The 23,009-nt window shown below is 41.1% G+C and overlaps 1 protein-coding gene across 1 annotated transcript in view; it reads left to right on the top strand.

Annotated features, from left to right (window-relative positions):
- The first annotated feature begins 7,169 nt into the window (after nt 1-7,169).
- Nucleotides 7,170-23,009, top strand: part of AK8 (adenylate kinase 8) — a 159,229-nt gene continuing 143,389 nt past the window's right edge. The window contains exons 1-3 of the mRNA XM_044659686.1: nt 7,170-7,253; nt 8,976-9,060; nt 19,204-19,253. Coding sequence (XP_044515621.1) covers nt 7,170-7,253; nt 8,976-9,060; nt 19,204-19,253 — 219 coding nt within the window. The remainder of the gene's footprint in view (nt 7,254-8,975; nt 9,061-19,203; nt 19,254-23,009) is intronic.

Below are 23,009 nucleotides of genomic sequence, written 5' to 3' on the forward strand. Positions count from 1 at the left end.
TCCTCAGGGTTTTCTTCTCTTCTCTCCTCCAGCCACTTCTGTTCTCTGAGAAAGAACTATATCCTTTTCCTTGCCCAGGCTAATTCCTAACTAGTATAGTTGAAGAATGCTGGTCACTGGGATCAGGAGACCTGGGTCTAGGAGACCATGAGCTCTGCCACTGACTGACTATGTAACCATGGGCAAATCTTTTCCTGTTCTCTGGGCCTCAGTTTCCATTTCTGAAAAATGAGGTAGTTGGACTAGAAAGCTTCCAAGATCATGAATAACCCAACTATTATTTGAACTTTCAATTCTGTTTCTCATGCCTCCCCTTTCTCTCCACTACTGAATCTTGCTTCTTACAATATTGCCTAATGTCTGTTCCAGTTCCCCTCTCTCTTTTCACCTCTGTCTAAAATCATTCACTATATCTCCCTTATCCTAAAAAAACAAAAACAAAAAACAAAAAACAAAGCTTTCTCTGACTCCATTCTCTGCCCAGAGCTACTCTTTCCCTTCTCTTTTAGACTTCTTTAAAGAGCACTCTAGACTTCCCCAGAGTCTTGGGGACAATAAGATGTCAGCCCAAGTATCTAACACGAAAAGGTAGAATCTCAGAAAAACAAAGACTGGAAGGAAGGGCATTCTTCCCAAGTAAAATCACCTCTAAGGAAAGCTGACAGGGTGTCAGCAAGGTGGAAACTTTAGAAGAAGAAGAAAAAAATAAGGGGCCTTTTTGGCTTTGTCCTTTCCCCATGAGGGGAGAACCAGGGCAGTCTCAGAATCAGGGGCAGTAAGTCAGTGTGGTTGTAATGAAGGAATAGAGAAACCAGAAGGGAATACTGATAATCATGTGCCATAGACCCTAGTGAGTCTATTGTAAATATAATGGAGTAATCCATCTACCAAGATGTCCTCAAGCTGCCTGGGGGAGCAATACCTACTTAGTTAGCCATAGGAAATGCTATCCAGCTGCCACCTTCTCTGAATTTTGGGGCTTAGGGGGAAAGCTAGGCTCCAGGTTAACCTCTGGCCATTGGCATCAGGTGGATGATGGCTGTGGGGGCTGGTGTCAGAGGGTACAGGGGAAACTGGATCAAGAAAGAAGCTGTTTTAGCTAGTAATGTTCTAATAGCAGTATAGCTGTGTGTGTATGGAAAGGAATGGGGCTGGGTTAGGGGTAGGCCAGGGAGGTAGGACCTTGGGGAGATTGAGGAGAAATGCAATGGGAATCTGATTTAGGGCTAGAGGGATATAAGAAGAAAGAATGGAGGAGCTATAGAGCTTCTACCCTGGAACAAGAGAAATCAGTGAAGAAACAAGATAAGGCTTGTGACTAGGTGACCTCAAGTGGCCAGGTCAGCTATCAATCTGTCAATAGACATTTATTGAATTCACCTGCCCTGCTGTGCTATATTTTTTTTCCCCTGCATGCTTTAAATAGAAATAGAAGAGAAAAACCCCTGCCCTAGGGAAACTTATTGAGCTCCTGTAAAATAAAACAAATAAGAGATAAACACGGGAAAAGTTCATGACAGGAGATTGAAGGAAATAGATGAAGTGCCAAATGAAAGAAACAGTTAAATGCTTTAGTCATTTAGTTTTAGAGGAACTTTTTAGGCTAGGATAGTTGAAGAAAAAAAGATAGTTTTTCTGTTTAATTTAATTTTTTAAAAACCCTTACCTTCTGTCTTAGAATCAATACTAGATATCGATTCCAAGGCAGAAGAGCAGCAAGGGCTAGACCAGTGATGGCAAACCCATGGCATGGATGCCAAAGATGGCATGCAGAGTCCTCTCTCTGGGCATGCAGCCACCCTCCTCCCCGACTCCCCACCCAATTCCTTACTAGAAAGGCAGAGGGACTCTGGTGTTACTACTCCCCTCCCCCTCTCCACTGTGCCTGATGACATTTTTCACATCCCCTGCCCTCTGCCCAGCAGCCAATGGGAACGCTTTCTCTCTCCCCTGTGTGGGGGTAAGGCTCGGGCACTCAGTGGTGGGGAGGGGCACAGCACTCCATCACTAGGCTAGACAATTGAGCCCAGGGTCACACAGCTAGGAAGTATCTGAGGTCAGGTTTATTAGTATTAGAACCCAGGACTTCCTATCTCCAGGCCCAGCACTCTATCCACTGAGTCACCCAGCTGCCTCTTCCCTGAGTTTTAATAAAATTTGGTTAGGAGTGATATGGGTCCATTCTCAGACGGGAGATGGCTTAAGCGAAAGAACAAATTTCATAAGAGGGAAGTTGAAAGATCCCATTGATAGACAGCTCTTTGTAGTTGATTGACACCAGGCCTTGAAGTCAGAAAAATCTGGTCTCAAGTTCTTTCTCTTTTACTTATATACTAGATGTGTGATGTGTTTTTTAACCTTTTACTTCTACTCCCCACCCCAACTATCTATGATTGGGAGTTGGAGTTTTAACCACTGAACTCACTGATCTAGGCAAAAAAATGGGTTATGTATGTGTTTGTGTGTATGTTTATGCATGTTTTGTATGTATGTTTGTGTGCATGTGTGTAGGAGAAATGAGAAAACACCCAACATGCATTTTCTAACATTTCAGACTTTACTACTAGATATATTCTAGATCGAAATCCATTCAGTTTTCCGTTCTAACTAAATTAGAACCTACTTGAGAGTAGGACGCAGCCTTATTTATCTTCATATATCTTCTTGATACCAAATGGGGCAATATACTAAGCACGTAATGTGCGTTGAATGAAGGTAGTGGTTCTATGCATATGAACTCACTCTGTAATGTGTCCACAGGAACAAGTGGAATCTAGAAGTTGGGGGAAGGTTAAGAAGTTCCCTAAATCTACCTTAGGGATTGGGCTGAACGCAAAAGTGGACAAAGAAGCCATGTTGGTTCTCCAGCTGGTGGCATTCACAGGACCTGAACTGGACCCAGATAGGGCTCCTTCTGTACCCCGAGAGAGGACTGATTCATCCTTTGCCTTGTCATCAATTCTAGTCACTTCACACACCTCTGTTCCATAAAGAGTAGTGATGGCTGGAATTGGCTCATGTTGTGCCTCTGAATGCCCAGCTCTAAAAGAGCCAGGGGTCAATTTTGGCTCCCAAATAAAGAGCTTAGGTCCCAACCATGTTCCCCTTTGGATGAGATGCCAAATTCTCTTGGGATTGCAAAGTCACCTTGTCTAGTGGTTCCAGAAGCCCTGGAGAGGGAAGCTGCCTCTGCCCTTGATCCTAGTGACTTGTGACATGCACACAGAATCCATGTCAAGAGAGCAGCTGTAATAAGCTATCCAAAGTGATGGCTCCTTGTACAAGAGTCACTTGCAACCAAATTAGTATGGATGAAAGTCACAAAGTGCAGGATGTGTGGGGAGAAGTGAGTGAGGAAAAAATGATTACCCAATAGGTTTTAGGCTTTAATTGATTTGTATTTTTCCAGGCTGCAAAAGAAGATTAAATAATGGTATGAAAAGTGCCTACGGCCTAAAATAAACGAGGAGAAAGGCAAGCCATTTCAGAAATGTCCAGGGAGAGAAGTGAACCTCTCCAGTGCAAATTGCAGGTTTTCTTTTGTTCTTTGTTCAAGGAGAGGTGGTGGCGGCAATGGGATCTTCGTCCCCTCCTCCCTCCCCTTTTTTCTCTCTTCATTTGGACTTTATGAGCCCACAAAGTTAGATACACTTTAAGAAAACAGCTTGCTAGAGAAAGAATCATGATGTTTTAGGGCTGCAAAGGACCTTGGAGACAAGACAAGCTGTATATGAAAAAACTGAGATGCCAAGAAGTTGAGTCTTTCTTAAGTCATGCCAGAATCAAAACCAGGACCAGAACCAGAACTTCCTATACCCTCATCTGGTTAGAGCTGGAAGGGAGCTTGGAGATCATCTAATGTAAACCTGTCATATGATGGATGGGGGAAGCTGAGACTCAAAGAAAGGAAGTGATTTGCCCAAAGTCACAAGGGGACTTGGCAGAAGTCAATCTTGTCGGAAAATGCTAAGAGACCCAAAGTCTGGAGGTGGCAACTGTTGGTTTAAAGAGGGACCAGATAAAGTCTTCAGGAACTATATATATAGTCTAATGTTCTAGCTGTGTGACCCTGGGCAAGTCACTTAGTGCCCCCATTGTCTAGCCCTTACCCCGATTCTGCCTTGAAACCAACACACAGTATTGATTCTAAAATGGAAAGAAGAGGTAAAAACAAACAAACAAACAACTATTGCCTAGACAAAAAAAAAATTCCTCCTTACAGTTACACCAAACACTACTGCTCATAACAAAAATAGTTTGCTCCATAACTGGAGAAAAGAATTTACCTTCTGTTCTTCAGTCAAGAAGTTAACTCCCTCACTACTAAGCTGTTAATAACACAAGGGAACCCTGGGTCCTTTGAACTGGGGAGGCAGTACTCAATATAAGTCACATACTTTTAAAACAAATCCCTTTAACAACTTTAAAGGAAAGATATACAATAAATATGAAATAGCACAAGTAAGAAGTGAAATGAATTTCCAGGTTTCTCAGGTCTTGAAGGGTTAGCATTAACTTAACAAGGTAGTTTGCGGTAAGAAGTCTTTCCGGGGAAACCAAAACCCTAAACAGATGTTCTAGGACTAAACTTCAAAGGCTGAGGGTTAGTTTGATTCTCTTGACTTTTTTCAAACAAGTTCATTCTGCTTTGCACATAGTAGGCCCTCAGTAGAACATCTTTTCTGACTAAGGCTTTCAGGTACAGTTTGATTGACAAGATTTCAACCCCTCAGGGTAGTGCGGAAAAACAGTTTATGGGTTACTAACAAACAGAGCAGAGGGAGTGACAGGAAGCATTTGAGTTTTTCTGAGGTAGAGCCATAAATGACCCTGCCCTCAGCACACAAGTGTCCAAACTAGATAAATATAATAGAGGGAGAGCTGTGCAGTTTCTTTGCACCAGAAATCACCCTCTTCCCTCCTGTGAAGGGAAAAATAAAAGAGTTGAAGGGATTTGGGAACAATACAGAGGCTATTGCATGTATTAAAATTGCCTGCTCCATGTGGAATTTTCATGATACACTTGCTTTTCATTTAAAAATTGGGGAGAGGAAGGAGGAACAGAACTCCACTAGTGTCAAACTTTTCTCACAGAACATCTGATTCCAGTTTCCTGGAGTATGGGAAATGCTGTTCTGTAGAAGGAAAAGGAAAGAATTGCCCTAATTACTATAAAGAGAATGCTTTGGGGAAAACTGCTTTGGAGGTGGAGTAGGGATAGCTTTAGACCCAATGGAGACCTCTGGGGGATCAGGGCTTCAGCAGTGACATTGCCAACTGCAAACCCCACAAAATCCAGGGGTGGGGCTCGCTTTTGCAGGAAGAAAGCATTAACAGTCACCTAATAACCCCAAGATTTCAACCCCTGACCAGGATACTGAACCCGATGGATAGCTCAAAAGGACTGGTTGGAGAGATTCTAATTCTCCCTAAATTGCCTCCCTAAGGCTTAAAACCTGTGGCGAAAATTCCCCAGGACCCAGCCACTTCCCCTTCACTGTGGTGATTTGACTTGCTTTCATCCTTTTAACAGATGAGGAAATCACAGGACCATAAAACTGGGAGGCGTTAAGGTCTTTAGAGACCAGATATCTAATCCAACCTTCTCATTTTACAAATTGGGAAACTGAGACTCAGAGAGGGGAAATCACTTGCCCAAGGTCCGGACTCAGAAACCACTGGTCTGAAGCATTCCTAGAAACCACACATTCCGGTTTCTAGTTACAAGATATTTTCACCCAGCTTAAAGTTGAGGAGTGGCCAACTACCTTGCATTTCTGCATCTCCCCCGCCCCCGGTCCCCCCCACCCCCCGACCCCATTAATCCCATACGCCCTGGCAACCCTGCCCTGTGGTAATAAGGCGAAGTAGAGCCAGGGAAACTGCTGCTGGGGACTAGCCCTCACCCCCCTCAGGTGCAAGCCCACCCCCCCAGTTATTTCCATTAACCTTTCATGTCCAGAAATTTCGGCTGCCTGCCTGGAGCCCGTTGAGTTGCTGCGACCCCACCGGTGCTTGTGGGCCCCGGGCCACTGCCCAGGGTAGGAGGGGGTGGGGGGGGAAAAGAGAGGGGAGGTAAGATTGAGGCAGGAAGGGGCGGGGCTAGAGGACTATTGTTACTGTGGGTACCATGGCAATTGGGTCGCGTCAATCCCCTCCCCAGTAAGCGACACTACTTCGGGATCTTGGAGCAAATTGTAAGGAAAGATGCTGCTTTTGTGCCCCTATGTGTGCAGGAGAGCAGGTGGAAGGACGACAGAAGTGCAGTTTTTCCTAAGGTGGCCAGATAAGCCATGGGCCTAGAAATAAAGAGATTTGGTTTCTAGGTTCCGATTCAGTTCTAACACGAATTTCCTGTGATCCTGATCTTTCTGGGTCTCGATTTCCTCACTGGCAAAACAAGATATTTGGACTAAATGATCTCAAGATTTCCTTTCAGTTCAGACCCTCCGTAAAATGTATTCTCCCAAAAAGAGAGTCATCCTGAGCTCCGAGTTGCAACTAATCCGAAGTGCGGGATTTAAACACCTAAATCTTGAATGTCAGAGCTGGATGGAATTTAGCGATCATCGTGTAATTTCTTCAGTCCAGCTCCGTCCTTTAATCTAAAACGCCTAGCGGGAAAATGACTTGTTCAGGATCACTCCACTCTAGGATGATATCTACTTCAATTCCCTCTTACAGAAGGGGAAATCGAGGCCCAAAGAGGAAAGGAACTTAGTGGCAGAATTGCAAGAACAGAATTCTACCAAATCTCCCGATGCCCAAACCCTTTGCGCTTTTACTCCATCTGGTGTTTAATTCCTGCGGAAAGAAGGGGTTAGCTGCTCAGACAACTGCTCTTGTCCCGCGGAATTAAACAAGGGTAGGGGGGGAGTCGACCTGGGACTGAATGGGCAGAGAGGGGAACGCTCGGCAGAAGAGAAGTGATAGGGCGGTCAGAGGGTAAATTGAATTAAAGTCAGCCAATGGGCACTCGTCCAGACCGCCTCGCTGGGTAGGGGTTCTAGCTCCCAAGTAGCTTTCAAGCTGCACTCGTCACAGGGGCGGGGGCGGGGACCGAGGTGTGGCTGGGGGCGGCCGCGGGTTGATGACGCACTAGGCAGCGCGCTCGCGTCCGTAGCGACGAGCAGGTTGCTAAGTTTCTTCCTTCCACCACTGTCGGCGACATGGACGCCACCACAGCCCCCCACAACATCCCGGCGGATATGCCCAAATATGGAGAGAAACATCATATCTTCGAGATGATGCAGGTGCCACAGGAAGCGCCTTCCAAGGCTCCCTCTTCTCTCACCTGTCGCTATTAGGGTGTGGGCAACATCGCTGCCCACGTCTTGTGTATGGTGACAGGGATAGACAGGCGGGAGTGACTGGGTGGGAGAAGCATCTCTCATTTATTAGCCTTTACTGAAATATTAGCAGTTGGTGGGGTACTTGTAGAGTACGATTCCTGCAGCCGAGTCGTCGATCAGGAGATAAAGTACTCGGATTGCTTCCCCTTGTTTGCCTCTTCAGATAGGACAGAGAATAGAAGGACTACCTTCACTCTGGTCTTGGCCTGGGTCAGACTGATGGAGGGACAGTGAAGGAGAAGAGGTCCAGCCCACTAAATGGGGCCCAATAAAAGGACTTTTTCCCATTAGAGATGTTTAGGACCAAATTTGGAAGCTTGAAGGATTCAACTCAACTGGAATTCCTAGACCCTTTTGGGGGATTGGGACTTAGAGGGTTTTCCTCCCTCCCTCCACCCCTATTTGCAGTAATTAGTATTTATTGCTTTTAATTGCCAACAGTTAAAACAAGAGTTTGACTTTGAAAAAGTTTATCTGCAAACAGATACTAGCAAACATAGCCCCAAACCTTGGAAAACACTGAGGAACTGGAAAGAAACAAAGAGCTAAATAAACTTTTATAAATAGATGAACAAATTTAAAGTATTTGAAAAAGGAAATGTTATATCAGAGATCTTTGCCTACAGTTTATGGGGCTGAGGAACAATTATGGAAGCACTAGTATCATTGAATGTCAAGCTGGAAGGGATCTTGGAGGCCATTTATTCCAACCCCTTAGGTTTACAGGGGAGGAAACCTGATTTGTCCAAGTTTGGACATTACCTTGGGGTCAATGTTCAGAGTAATCTCTAGGACTTTTGTTTTAACCCCTTCCAGGACATGACTTAAGATTCCTTAGTAATTATCCTAAGTAAAAAAAAAAACAAAAACATATCTTTGTTGACATACATACATATTCAACTTCTATCAGAAACTTTGTTCATTATTATGTTTTTTTCCTCTGGATATAGCTAGATAGATAGCACTTTTCTGGAGAACAGAGAATTCCTTAGAACGTGTGTGTGTGTGTGTGTGTGTGTGTGTGTGTGTGTGTGTGTGTGTGTGTGTGTGTGTGAAAGAGAGAGAGAGAAAGAGAGAGAGAGAGAGAGAGAGAGAGAGAGAGAGAGAGAGGAAGGGAGGAACAGATGGAGGGAGGGATGGATCTGATAAGATAAAACAATCTTTTGCTTATTGTTTACTCCATCCCTATGCCTACCACACTAAAAATGCTATGTACATTGTTCCTAATCTCAGAAACTTTGCTCAGGCCTAAGGTTGGGAAAGACATTGCAATTTGTTAGACAAGAAATAGACCCACTCTGTCTCTTTGTCCCCATTTCCCTACCCCATCCAAAACACACGACATTTCAGTTGAGCCATCTCCCTTGTCATTCTGCCCATCTGGACACAAGTAGTTGCCAAGTGGCATCTTGGGCCCTAGGCATTTTGGGTGAATGCTGTAGAGGATAGAGGAAGGGGAGAGTATGGTAGCAGAATAAGAGATTATGATCAGTTAATGTCTGTGGCAGGACCTGCCAGACTGGAGCTTCCCAGAGTCTGTGGCTGGGCATTCAGAATCCTAGTTCTTACAGTCTTATGAGATTCTGACTTTGCTTCCTTCTCATCCGACCTGATTCTTTGCAGATCTTGCTACAGGAACTCTTGATTCACCAACCAGAGGAACCCATTCAATTTATGATGGATCACTTGCAACGAGACAATGATACAGGTAAGGACTCAAGAGCAACAATTCAATATTTATAACTATGGTGATCTACTCTTTGGTAGAAAAAAACCGAGTTTAATTTTCCTTATGTTTGAGAGGAGCATGGAATGAGGGAAGTAGATGCTTTCATTTCTTTTATAGCAAATATAATAAAATGTACTTGAACAGTTATAAAAATAAGAATGTTGGAGCCTTCCATAGTATCAATTATTAATGCTTCTGGTGCCCCATCTGATATTTCTTGTTGTCATTAAAGCTCTCTAATTACCCCTCTTGTCAGGTGTAAATTTGGCTTCCTGTCCTACCTGGATAGGCAGCATCTCTGCTTTTTTGATTAGTTCATTATCTGTTAATGAGTTCCAGTGCTTGGAGCACTTCTGCTAAAAGAACATATCTGCATGAACAGAAACCCAAAGCTGATGAATTGGTGAGGAAAGATGTACCCTGTACAAGGAATGCTTGTACACTCTCAAATTATTTGATTTACAAACTGTTCACCCTTAGGCAGATTATATTTGGCTACGCACAAGTGAACTATCATTTCTGTTCTGCATGAGCTGTCAGGATGAACTGGTGTCATGGTGCTTTGATGTTTCTTTCAAATCAGAACATAAGCCATTATGAAAGACCTACCAGAGCATCAGTGAAATTAGGGCTTAGAGATTCTGAGAGGGGCTTTGTGCATTGATGCTTCATGGTGGTGTTCAGATGGCTGTCAATGTGAAATGCTGTTAAGTAGTAGTGGGCAGAAGGGGAAGAATGAGACTGAGAAATTCTCTTCCCATGCAAATTGTGTCCAGCTGACTCTATCATGCCCGGCCCACGTAATTTGATGTGTACCCCAGCTTGAATGTAGTCTCAGGATGGCCTAAGTGGAATTGTAGATTGGTATTATCAGTTGTCCAAACCCTATTTCATATCTCTTCTAAGTGTGGTCCAAAGAGAAAACCAAGTTGATTTTCTTTTCAGGCCTCTAGCATAACCCAAGGCCATCATCACCTATCAAATTAATCTTATACTCATAGGGCAGAAAAGACCTTCTAATCTAAAAACTAGCTCATCCTGCTGCTTCTAGGTCTGACGGAACCTTCCTTACTCCTCCTAAAAAGGCTTTTGTGTGTCAGTTCAATAAACATTTACTAAGCACCTACTGTGTGAGCAGAGCTTTATATGCTGGGCACTGGGGGAGATGTGAAATTTAGATGAGACATGATCTTTTTCCTCATGGAACTTACAGCCTGGTCGGGAGCTGTAACACTTTTTCTTTTTTTTTTAACCCTGACTTAGGATCAATACTAAGTAACAGTTCCAAGGCAGAAGAGTGTTGGGGATAAGTGACTTGCCCAGGGTCACATAGCTAGGAAGTATCTGAGGTCAAATTTGAACCCAGGACCTCCTTTCTCTGGCCTGGTTCTATAATACTTCTTGTAAATAACCCGATATCACATGATAAAAGCATAGTTTGTGTGTCTATGAGGTGGGGGTTAAAAGACCTCTGATCAACTGATTTCCCTCGAGCCCAGTTTGGACACAAGGAGGCAGAAAACAGAGAACAATATATGTTACTTAAGTGCAAAGTAATATTTATACCCCTGGTACTCCTTTAGGAGAAGGTCAAAGTTCATGAATTAGTAAAGTGTGAGATAAATTGTTGTGTAAGTCCCAAGAAGGGAAAGGTTGTTTACTACCAGAGGAGGCATCTTCATCTGTTTGATCTGGGCTTCAAAGAATGGGTAAAAATTCAACAGATGAAGAGGGGAGGCATGCAAGATATTGGAAGCATAGGGAGCAGCATGAGAAAGGACATGCAGGCTGGAAAGTGCTGGGCATGTTTGTGGAAGGAGATCATAGAATACATAATAAGGAGTCGATTTGAGGGAAAAGTGACAAAGTTCGTCATTAATTGGGAAAGGTGTTAAATGCCAGGCAAAGGAGTTGGAAGAGTTCTTGTAGAATTTTAACCAGAAGAGGGACATTACCAAATCTATCAATAATAAACATTAGCCTAGAAGCAGAGTGAAAAGAATAAATTGGAGGAAGGAAGATGGAGGAGCTGGGAAACATGCTAGAAGGTAAGTGGTAATGAGGCTTCATATTAGGGAGTGGTAGTATAATAGGAGAGGACAGATGCAAGGTATGGCACAGGACATGTATTCTTCCTCATGTTAGAGAGATGGTAGATGTCTAGGAAAGAACAATGTGTAAACATTTCTTCCGCACAAGGGAGGGTTTGATCTGGAATGGGCTTGGAAATGATTATAATATAAAGACAAAAGACAAATAATACTTTTCTCTTTAAAAAGAGGCACCTGAGTTCTCTTTAAAAAGAGGACCAGGCCTAGAGGTGGGAGGTCCCGGATTCAAAGCCACCCTCAGATGCTTCCTTGCTGTGTGACCCTGGACAAGTCCTTTAACCCCTATTGCCTAACCCTTTCCACTCTTGTACCTTGGAACCAATACACAGTATTGATTCTAAGATGGAAAGTAAGGGTTTAAAAAAAGATAATAATTACTTCTAGTAATTCCTCCTATGTTTTCTAACACCCCCAATGTTTCACTTTTTAATAAATACTTATTAAGTACCTTTTATGTTTAAGATCTTGTGCTAGGTTCCAGAGTTATAAAAACAAAAAAATGACAGAGTTCCTATGTTAAAGGAACTCTTATAGTTTTGTAGAGGGAATATATATGTATGTGAATAAATATAAATACAAGTTAGAACAGGTCAAGTTTATAGGAGAGGTCAAACAGAGAATCATGAGAGATTGGTAAGAGAGTAAAGAAATGAGGACCAAAACAAGGCTAGCTATAATGGTAATGCCCATGTAGAATAGAAAGGGTTTGGTGCCAGATTGGATATTAAAGGAGGGGAGAAGAGGAAGTGGTCAAAAGCAAAAAACTGAGGTTTCCAAACTGACTATATCACTGGGAACTGGTACCATCATTGAAAGAAATCAAAAAATTAGTAGGTAATTTGGGGGGGGGGATTGGTGGTTAATGGGAATAATGAGTTCAGTTTGGGGCTTGTTGAGCTTGAAGAATTTGTTAGAGTGGCCAAATCAAGGGCATTTTGTAGATTCATATAATATTATTGCTTAAAGGGATGTTTAGAATTCAAATAGTCCAACACCCGCATTTTACAGTGGGGAAACTGAAGCTCAGAGAAGGCCAATGATTTTTTTTTCCTTCAAAGAAGGGGATGGGGCTTAGCAGAGTATGTGAACTTATATTCCATTTACTGGAAAGTTTTTAGGTGGCACAGTGGGTAGAGTGCTGGGCCAGGAGTCAGAAAGACTCATTTTCCTGAGTTCAAATCTGGACTGAAATACTTACTGATTGAACAACACTGGACAAATGACTAAACCCTGTTTGCCTCAGTTTCCTAATTTGTAAAGTGGCAAGGAAAAGAAAATGGCAAAACCACTCCCAGTGTCTTTGCCAAGAAAACCCCAAATGGGGTCATGAAGAGCCAGATACTACCAAAAAACTACTGAACAAAAATTTTAACCCACTCCTCTGTCTAGGCCTGGTATGGTACTACTAGTTGGGGCAGGCAACTACCATTGTAGTATATTTTGAGGAGTTCCAGGAAGATGTTTCACTTGTCTTTACAAATGTCCATCTTTTACCTAATGAATAGTATCTGATATGCCATCTGACTCTATAGTCATCTTTTTTAGTAAACCTTAAGCATTTTATAAAAAGAAAGAGAATATTACCATTTTTAATAGGACTGCCAAGACAGGCCGAAACTGAGAAATGAGGTGATCAGCTAAGAAAAACAAAAAAATTACAAAAACAATACTATCAACAACAGCCACTTGCTGTGTGACTAAAAGACACTGTGCTATATACCCTATGGGAAATAGATAAAGTCCCCATCCTCCAAGAGCTTATAGTCTTCAAGAGAGTCATGAATATACAAACATATATAACCCAGATCAAATTGTTTTCCATCTCTGAGTGGGGGGAGGGAGGGAAACAATTTGAATCTTGTAATATAGGAAAATATATGCTGAAATTATTACTATGTATAATTGGGAAAATAAAATATCTTTGAATGATTAAAAAGTAATAAAATCTAATCAACCACAGAGAGATAGTAATACATTTTAAATATATATATATACATATATATATATATATATATACACTAAGTGATCTGGATATTGAATCCCATAGGAATTGTAAATTTCTTTTAATTGATATTCTAGACTAGAATGTAAGAGCTGAAAGGGATCTCAAAAATTATTTAGTTCAATTCCTTCATTAAAAAAATTAATGACATCTTTTGTTTTTATGTTACCTTCTGAATATATCCCTTTCCTGCTCCCTTATCCAGTGAACCATCTCCTCCAACAAAGAATAAAAAGGAGAAAAACATAGTTTAGCAAAACTAACCAGCATATCAAAGGAATTAGACAGTATATTCAGTGTGCAACACCCCTTCAAGAAAGATGGGGAGATTCATTTTTCTCTTTCTTTTCAGCTTGTTTAATTTAGGTCAAGCTTGTTTAATTTATATAACATTCCATTTTCATTGTTTTCATATACAGTGTGTAGTCTTTGTGTTCAGTTTGTTTCCTGGTTCTGCTAACTTTATCCTGCATCAGTCAGTTCATATGTCTTTCCATTCTTCTCTGATTTTTTTCATATTTTTCTTTTCTTCTGGGATAGTAGTAATATTTCATTACATTCATGTACTATAGTTATTTGGCCATTCCTCAAGCAATGAATGGGCACTTAATTTGTTTATAGCTCTCTCCTATCCGAAAAAGAGTTGCTATGCACATTTTAGCATTTATATTTATATATCTATATATCTTCATTTTGCAGAGAAGAAAACTGAGCCCCAAAGAAGGGAAAGTGACTTGTCAAAGATGGCAAGGCTAGTTTATGTCTAGCTGATGTTAGAACTCTGGTCTTCAAACTACCCAGACAGTAGTTTTTCTGCAACAATTTGAGGGCATTTTAAAAGGGGTTTGAATTATCTAGGCCATTGCCTCAGACTACCATGTCTCCACAGGCAAAATGAAGAGGCCTTTGTTAACTGGCACACCAGTCTTCAACTCTTATGCTAATTGGTCCTGGATTTGGGTGAGTGGGGGTTAAACACAATACACAGCGACATGCCCAGTGTCAGGTGCAAAGGGGGAGCAGGCCTTCAGACAGATCCCTGGAGAGTGTGCAGATGAGCAAAGGAGGCTAGCCCCCTGCCACATTGGCTGCCAGCCCCTAAGCACAGAGAAAAGCAGATTTAGTACAAAGTGAGCATTTACAGTAGCCCTGGGCAATATTAAAGCATGAGATGGTGTATATAATGGTATGTTTCGTTTTTTATCAAACGTTTGTCCAAGAAAGCTGTGTATTAAAGCTCCAATACCTAAGGGTTTTCTTGTGAATTTTAAATCACACTCCTAGTTAAACCTCAAAAGGATCTGTGGATGGAAAGGTTTTTTGATTTCCTTTGAAGTGGTTTGAAGAAGTTGATTACTCTTGGCACTCAAGCAGTCTTTTATGACACTGTTTATAAATAATTACTCATGAGCAGGGCTGGAGTTTCAAGGTGTTAGATTTTAAGAAACCAGAATTAATCACATAATGTGTGAGAGAGAAATTAGGTGGAGAGAAAGGCAGCTGATGTTCCCCTTTTAAAGCATTTTCATAGATTGTGTACAATTTTGGTGCCACTTACAGAAACCAATAAGGGGAGGGTTTTCCCTGCAGCCTTCCAAGTAAGATAACTTTGTCAAGATGAATGTATAATTTGGGTCTCAGACTTATTCTAAGAGTGCACCAACCTGGATACATCTTCCTTTTTTCCCTCTAACCCTATGAGCATGAGACAGAGAGAGAGAGAGAGAGAGAGAGAGAGAGAGAGAGAGAGAGATCCATCTCTTGGAGTCATGGAAGGAGAGTCCACAGAAACCCAAGAAATACAACAGCTTTGGAGAAGCAGGCAGGAGTTATGGACAGATGAAGCCAAAACTAGCTTTCAGCCTCATCATTCCCCTATGCACTGTCCTTCACTGTTACCTGAACAAGCCTCTGCTCTTTCCTTCCTCTGGACCTTTGGACAGGTCATTTCCCCCACTTGGTATAGCCTCCTTTCTCCTGCATATCTCCTTATCCAAATTTCCTCCTCCTTTAAAGGCCTAGGTTAAAGCCCATCTTCCCTATGAAGAGTTCCCTGGCTATGCCAGCCTGTGCTGGTCTCTCTTTTTTCAGTTCCTATAGGATTCAGTACCCAGTGTGTATTCTTTTGGTAAGCTTGTAAGACCAGAGACTTTGTCATAGTTTTGTTTTGTTTCCCAAAGTGTATAGCATTTCTTTTAAGTACTTACTATGTACAAAGTCTAATACAAGGTACTGGTGAAATATAGCTGAAAAAGAATAGTCTCTGGCCTCAAACTTTTAGTCTGCTAGAGGGTATATAGCACACACACAAATGAGTATCATCAAAAAGTTCTGTTTGTTAAAGGCAAAAAGAGGTCCAGACAAAGGAATATTTACTGGAAAAGAAGTGGGAGAGAGAACTCTGGGTTTTGCGGATCAGGGAAGGCTCATGGAAGAGGATATGGCACTTGAGGTGAGCCTTGAAGAGAAGAGAAGAGGTCCAGTAGCTGAAGATGACCTGAAAGTGGATTCTAGGGTTGGAGGTGATGGGTGGACCTACATGAATTCTCAGAAGAATGAGAATGCCCAAGGAGACCAGAAGGGAAACAAAACAATAGTTTGATTCGACAGGAACACAGAGAAGCATGCAAAGGAGGAACTTAAAATAAAGATGGAAAGGTGACTCCCAAGTCAGATTGTGGAGGACCTTAAATACCAGGCTAAGGAGTTTGTATTTTATGATATAGTCAATAGTTAGCCACAGAAGGTTTTGGGGCAAGGCAGTGTCATCAATCCTGTGCACTGGGAAGATTATTTTAGTAGCCGTGTAAAGTGGATTGAAAAGGAAAGAGACTGAGAACAGAGGGATCATCTTGTAGGTGACCAGCAAATACATGTTAAGTAGTAGTAGGAGGAAGAAAGACTAACAGATTTAGAAAGAAGAATTTAGAGTGAGTGGCCCCCAAAATGGGTGGGCACATGGTATGCTTAGTTCCTTCATGCATTACAACAGATATTCATTGAATGCCTTACTCTGTCCTCATTCTTGACTCTGGAGGATGTATAAAAAAAAATCTGACACATGATCTCTGGTCCAAGAAAATCAGTCTAGATGCGATAAAATAGGCACAAATGAAAAGCTACATAACAAGAGACAGGACAGGTTTAAGAATCAAAATGAGTGGTACAAATGATCAATGTAACAGGATTTCAGTGGAGAGGGAGATTACAGGAGATGAGGTATTCAGGGGAAGTTTAATGGAGGAAATGAGACTTGAACTGAACTGCTGAAACTGTTTGGATTGTGGAAAACATTTCAGGTCTAGGGAATAGCATGAGCAAAGGAAACAGCTCCCCTTGCCAGGGTTAGATCAGATTACAGGGATAAATTAGGTAAAGTTCTCTATGCTGGATGGTCTAAATTCTGGCCTTATTTGTACCAGAGTCATATCTTATTTATGAGTCCTTCCTATTCATGTTACACTTCATCCTACTCCATTCAATATAGAAAGGGAGGGAGAGTGGAGACAGGACAGGACTATTGTATCCATGTTTAAAGGCAGCATCCATGTCCCTGTCCAGAGCTCTTGTTAAGTCAGACTAATAATCTATAGTACTAAGACACTTTCATTATTTATTATGGATGTCCATCTATCCCAGGCTATTTTTGAATTTTAACTTCATGAGATGTTCAAGGATATTATAAAAGCATGGAAACTGATAAGGAAGGGGCTTCCCTTTAATGTTAAATAGAATAGAGTGTATAGATGAAGGAATATGGCATTCGTCTAAACAACAGGATGAAAAGATGTTGTTGAAAAAAAGGACTGAGGTAGACAGAACTTCCTAGGGAAGGCATTCCCAGAGATAATCTTAATTTTTCAGTTTCCTTAGTCCTACCCAAAAATGATAAGGAAAAAAGATACTGAACTTGGCACAATGAACTATCTGAAAGAGAGAATCCCCCAGGGAGCTGTGGCAGTCACTTGCCTTCTCTTTTAACTTTTAGTTTTCTCTCTCTTTTTTTTGTTAAACCCTTACCTTCCATCTTAGAATCAATACTGTGTACTGATTCCAAAACAGAAGAGTGGTAAGGTTTAGGCAAGGGGGATTAAGTGACCTGCCCACAGTCACACATCTAGGAAGTATCTGAGGTCAGGTTTGAACCCAGGACCTCCCGTCTGTACACCTGGTTCTCCATCCACTGAGCCACCCAGCTGCCCCCTAGTTTTCTCTTTTAGAGGTATCCTTCCCCATGTTCTCACAGAGTACTATCTAGTCCCTTCTTTTTTAATTGTTCAGTTATTTCAGTTGACTCTTTGTAACCCCATTTGTTTTTAGTTGTGTTTTTTTTTTAAATCCTTACCTTCCACATTAGAATCAATACTATGTATTGGTTCTAAGACAGAAGAGTGGTCAAGGTTAGGCAACGTGTGTGTGTGTGTGTGTGTGTGTGTGTGAGTGTGTGTGTGAGTGTGAAGTGAATTGCCTAAGATTACACAGCTAGGAAGTGTCTGAGGCTGAACCCAGGACCTCTGTCTCTAGGCTTGGCTCTCAATCCACTAAACTACCCAGCTGCCCCCCATTTGGGATTTTCTTGACAAAAATCCTGGAGTAGTTTGCCATTTCCTTCTCCTGCTCATTTTCCTGATGAGGAACTGACTTGCCCAGAGTCATACAACTAGTAAGTGCCTGAGGCCAGATTTGTACTCAGGAAAATGAGAAAACTTCAGACCTAGCACTTTAGCCACTGCACCATCTAGCTGCTGAAAGTCCATTTTTTCATGTTACCTCAAAAAAGCTGTTAGGAAAATAAAAAACTTTGGATTGCAAGAAAAAATGAGATCCATGCCTATTTGAAAAACTAGTCCTTTTCTATCAGTTTGGCTTTCAGGAGTTAGCTATATTTGTTTTATGGCAACAGCAAATGGGAATGTGGAAGAAACTGCATTTGTAGCCAAAAGGCCTGGGTTCAATTACTGGCTCTGGTACTCACGGTCTGCCTTGTCTGTAAAATGGGACTGGTAATAATTACTATACTTTCTATTTCCGAGGTTTTCTATAAGAAAGTGCTTTGCCAACCTGAAAAATTTTACGTAAATATGACAGAGGGGGAAAAAAGGGGCCTGCAGAGAACTTGGTTAGTTTGGTGAGGAAAAGGTGGATCTCCAGTGACCTGGTCCTTGCTAGTGGCTGAAACATCCCCTCCTTTCTTACAGCATGAAGAAAATTCAACAAAGACATGATACTGTCAAGAGTACATTCCCTAGGCAGTCTGGGTAGCACCTCAGGGTGGGAAGGCTTTTCAGGGGGAATCTAGTCTCCTTTTCTTTAGGTTAGGCTGCAGCTAAATCATCTATCTAGTCTAACTCTTAAGATGGCAGTCTTTTCTTTTGAAAACACCAGAGACCCTAAACTAATTCTGTGGCCATTTTGGAATTATTTTAGGCCAGAGAGCATAAGACTATGACACAGAAATTCTCTGGCAGCATTTCCTATTTGCATAGAAATGCCCATATCTGAAAACAAAGACATTCTGATCTTGGGTTTTATAAATCTAGTTCAGACACTATGCACTCCCTCCTATTATTTCTCTCGGTAAAATGATGTGGAATACAATTTACTAAATAAAAAAGCATAAATATAAAAATGCTTTTGAAGGTCGATTTACATAAAATACAGCTTTATTTGGGAGAGCGTCTCAGAGATAAAGTTCCTGTTTAAAATGCTTTATGTTGTTTGAAATCCCAATTGTTCTTGATATTTATTAGTTCAGCAAGTAAGCTACCTTATCCATGTCCCCTTGGAGTTAGAAAAATAAACCATCTCAGTGATCACTTACCTCTCTAAACACAGAGAATATGTTCTACGGTAATAGTATCTCCAGCGTCGCCCTGTTACAAATGGTTGTGTCATTTAAGGAAAATGAAATCCTGGGGAGGAGAGGAATAAATACACCCAGAGTACAGCAGACATGGGAGGAGGCCTTGTGATGCTGAGATTTGATATTTAAATCTTTTCATTCCACAGTGCCAAGGATCTTTTTATTGGGCCCACCTGCCTCCGGGAAAACGACTATTGTAAGTGCATTGTATTAAGTATTATTTTATAATATCATCTCATTCACCCAGCATTGATGGGGTATTAGGTGTTACCTAGAAGTGAATTTTTGAGATGCAACCTTTATCAAGGATCTGCTTTTGTGCAGAGCACTTGACTAGGCACAGAGAGTGCTCTAAAATTTAGATAGAGTCCCTGCTGTCAAAGGATCCTAGCAAGGGTATGATAAGTTGCAAATATATCTAGTTATAAGAAATATTCACTACTATATGAAAGACATAAAACAATGTTCTATGAAGTCCAAGGAGAAGGGTCGATATTGATGGAGGAGGGGGGATGCCTTAGTGTTAAGGCAAGCCTTTCTGTGGGAGGTAGCACTTAAATTATACTTTAATGGATAGCTAGTAATTCAGTAAGGGAAGAAGAGGGAAGACGGGCATTCCAGACACAACAAATAACATGAGCAAAGACACAGATGGGAGCATGAAAGTATAGGACATGTTTTGGAGGTAGAGAACATAATTCAATTTAGCTGAATTGTAGAGATAATTGAGTTTTATTCCTTGGTATGTAGTCAAAGTCAAAAAATGTTTTTGGTCATAATTAATAGAAATTTTTCTCAAATAAAACATTTCCTTGCCTTCTTCTTTTTAAAATCTTTACCCCATGACTTAGAATCATTATTGTATATTGGCCTCAAGGCAGAAAAGCAGTAAGCGCTGGGCAAGGGGGGTTAAATGACTTGCCCAACCAAAGTCATGCAGCTAAGAAGTGTCTAGGCCAGATTTGAACCAGGACCTCTTGAATAATAGACCAGATTCTCAGTCTACTGAGCTTGAACCGCTTAGCTGCCCTGCTCCTTGCCTTCTTAAATAGAGAATGTTGAACGTAATTTAAGCTTGTTTTGTTGACTCAGAGCCATCATTCTGATTATAGGATCAGAATTTTATCATTGGAATGGATACCTACCCCAACTTCTTTATTTTATATCAGTTGTTAGACTTGCTGTCATATGATGAAGCCCTTAAGTTCTTTTGAGCTGTTTGTTTCTACATTAAATAACTCCTGTCTGCTATGTTTTTCTCACCTTGTGACTTCATCACCTCCCACAGGTTTAGGTGTCATCTCTATGAAAGTGATTTTTAGATCTATATGCAGTCCCTGTTTTTCTCCTGAGGTCCAGTGACAGATCACCAACGAACTCCTGGAAATTTCTAACTGAATGTCCTATGGATATCTCAGATCTGACATGTTCAAAACAGTACTTATCTATTTACCTAAACTAATCCCTATCCCATATTTCTCTATTTCTGACCTGGACATTACAAACTTAAGTCTCCAAGGTTCATAGTCTCAGTGTTATCCACAGCTCCTTACTCTCCTTCATCCCTATATTCATTTAGTTGCCAAATTTTGTCATTTATAACTACAATGTTGCTCTCCTCTGACTTCTCTCTACTCACATGGCCACCACTCTAATTCAAGCCTTCATTACCTCTTATCTGGATTGGTCTCCCTGCCATCTCTTTTTCTTCCCCCATACATCTTTCACAAAGATGACACACTGATTTTCCTAAAGTGCATGTCTCATGTCACTCTCTTAGTCACTGAATTCTGATGGTTCTCATTTGCCTCTAGGAACACACATAATTCCTCTCTTCGGCATTTAAAGCCCTTTACAAACCCAGCCCTAATCTATCTATCTATCTATCTATCTATCTATCTATCTATCTATCTATCTATCTATCTATCTATCTATCTTCTACCCAAACAGGACTTCTTGCCTTTCCTCCCGTATGATCCTCCTTTTCCCATCTATTTCCCTTTATCTCTCATTACTTTTTTTTTTTTTGTTGTTGTTGTTGTTGTTGTTGTTGTTGTTGTTTTTTAAACCCTTGTACTTCGGTGTATTGTCTCATAGGTGGAAGATTGGTAAGGGTGGGCAATGGGGGTCAAGTGACTTGCCCAGGGTCACACAGCTGGGAAGTGGCTGAGGCCAGGTTTGAACCTAGGACCTCCTGTCTCTAGGCCTGACTCTCACTCCACTGAGCTACCCAGCTGCCCCCTCTCATTACTTTTTAATGGCACCCCCCCAAGTGCCTGAAATATGCTTCCCACTCATTTCCTTAGGACTCAGGTCATATACTTTTAATAAAGCCTTTCCTGATTGTCCTAGCTACTAATGATCTCCCTCTCCAAAGATCCTTGTTTTTATTTTGTATGTCTTCTGAATATACTATTTATGTACCTGTTGTGTATTTCCTTCCTTCTCCCCAGAATGGAAATTCTTTGGGGACAAGGACTGTTTCATTTTTGCCTAATTTACCCTGATGTCTGAATTGCACTTACTCCTAATCTCTGCCTTTCAGAATCCATGTCTTTATTCAAATTTCATGACTTCTTGGCTTCCTATCTTTCCTATCTTCCTCAACTTCTTTAGTTCTTACTATTTCCCTCCTAAAATTACATTATATATATAATGAAGATAATGCACATTGTCCTCAGGACTATGTAATTTCTTGAGGCTAAGGATGCTTGGATTTGTTTTTACATGAGCTAACAAGGTATTGTGCACATTTTGGTGTATGTGGGTGGAGTCTAGGACTTTTATTTCATTGATATAGGTAATTCTTATTGAAGATATTCCTACTACCAGTGCAGAGCAGTAACTCATCTGTGACTTATTGTCATAATAAATTCCCTGGGACAGTGAGAATCTAAGTTACTCTCTTGAGATCAAACAGTATGTGTCAGAGGTGGGACTTAAATCTAGGTCTTTCAGTCTCCACAGCTAGCTCTCAATTATTCCGGGCTGTCTCTCAGGGGGTGATTGTAAAAAATTAAAAAGATAATTTCAATTATTCAGACATTAAAGAGCTTTTGCATGAGCAAAATCAATGCAGCTAGAATAACAAAGGAAGCCCCACTGGAGGAAAACATTTCACACCCAAATCTGTGATTATAGCCTGAGAGAACTGACACAATAACATAGGACCAAGAATTATGCCTCAATTAGGTTAGTAGCAAAAGAATATAGTTTCCAAAAGAAGAATTGCATACTCTCAGCAATCATACAACAAATGCTCCTGTTGCTCCCCCTCTGACTTCATTCTCTCAACTCCCATTCATATTGTCAGGCTTGGACCCTGGAGAGTAAATGATGACTAAGAAGAGATTCATGGTTTTTTAAAACTACTATATATATATATATATATGTATATATATACACACATACATACATACATATATACATACATATATACATACATACATATATACATATATACATACTTATTTAATTATTTAATACTATTATCATATGGTACTATTACCATATGGTAGACTTCCCAATATTGAATAATTGGTATCAATTAGCTTTTTAAATTTAGAAATTTTTGAAAATTTAAATAAAAAAAAACACCCTTACCTTTTATCTTGGAATCAATACTGAGCAGTGAGGGCTAGCTAGGCATTTGGGGTCAAATGACTTGACTAGGCTCACACAGCTAGAAAGTGTTTGAGGGGGGCAGCTGGGTGGTTCAGTGGAATGAGAGCCAGGCCTAGAGATGGGAGGTCCTAGGTTCAAACCCGGCCTCAGCCACTTCCTAGCTGTGTGACCCTTGGGAAGTCACTTAATCCCCATTGCCTAGCCCTTACCACTCTTCTGCCTTGGAGCCAATATACAGTATTGACTCCAAGATGGAAGGTAAGTGTTTTAAAAAAAAAGTGTTTGGGACCAGATTTGAACCAGGACCTTCTGCCTCCAGATCTGGCAC

The sequence above is a fragment of the Gracilinanus agilis genome, chromosome 2 (genome assembly GCF_016433145.1).
Source record: "Gracilinanus agilis isolate LMUSP501 chromosome 2, AgileGrace, whole genome shotgun sequence".
Taxonomy (NCBI): Eukaryota; Metazoa; Chordata; class Mammalia; order Didelphimorphia; family Didelphidae; genus Gracilinanus; species Gracilinanus agilis.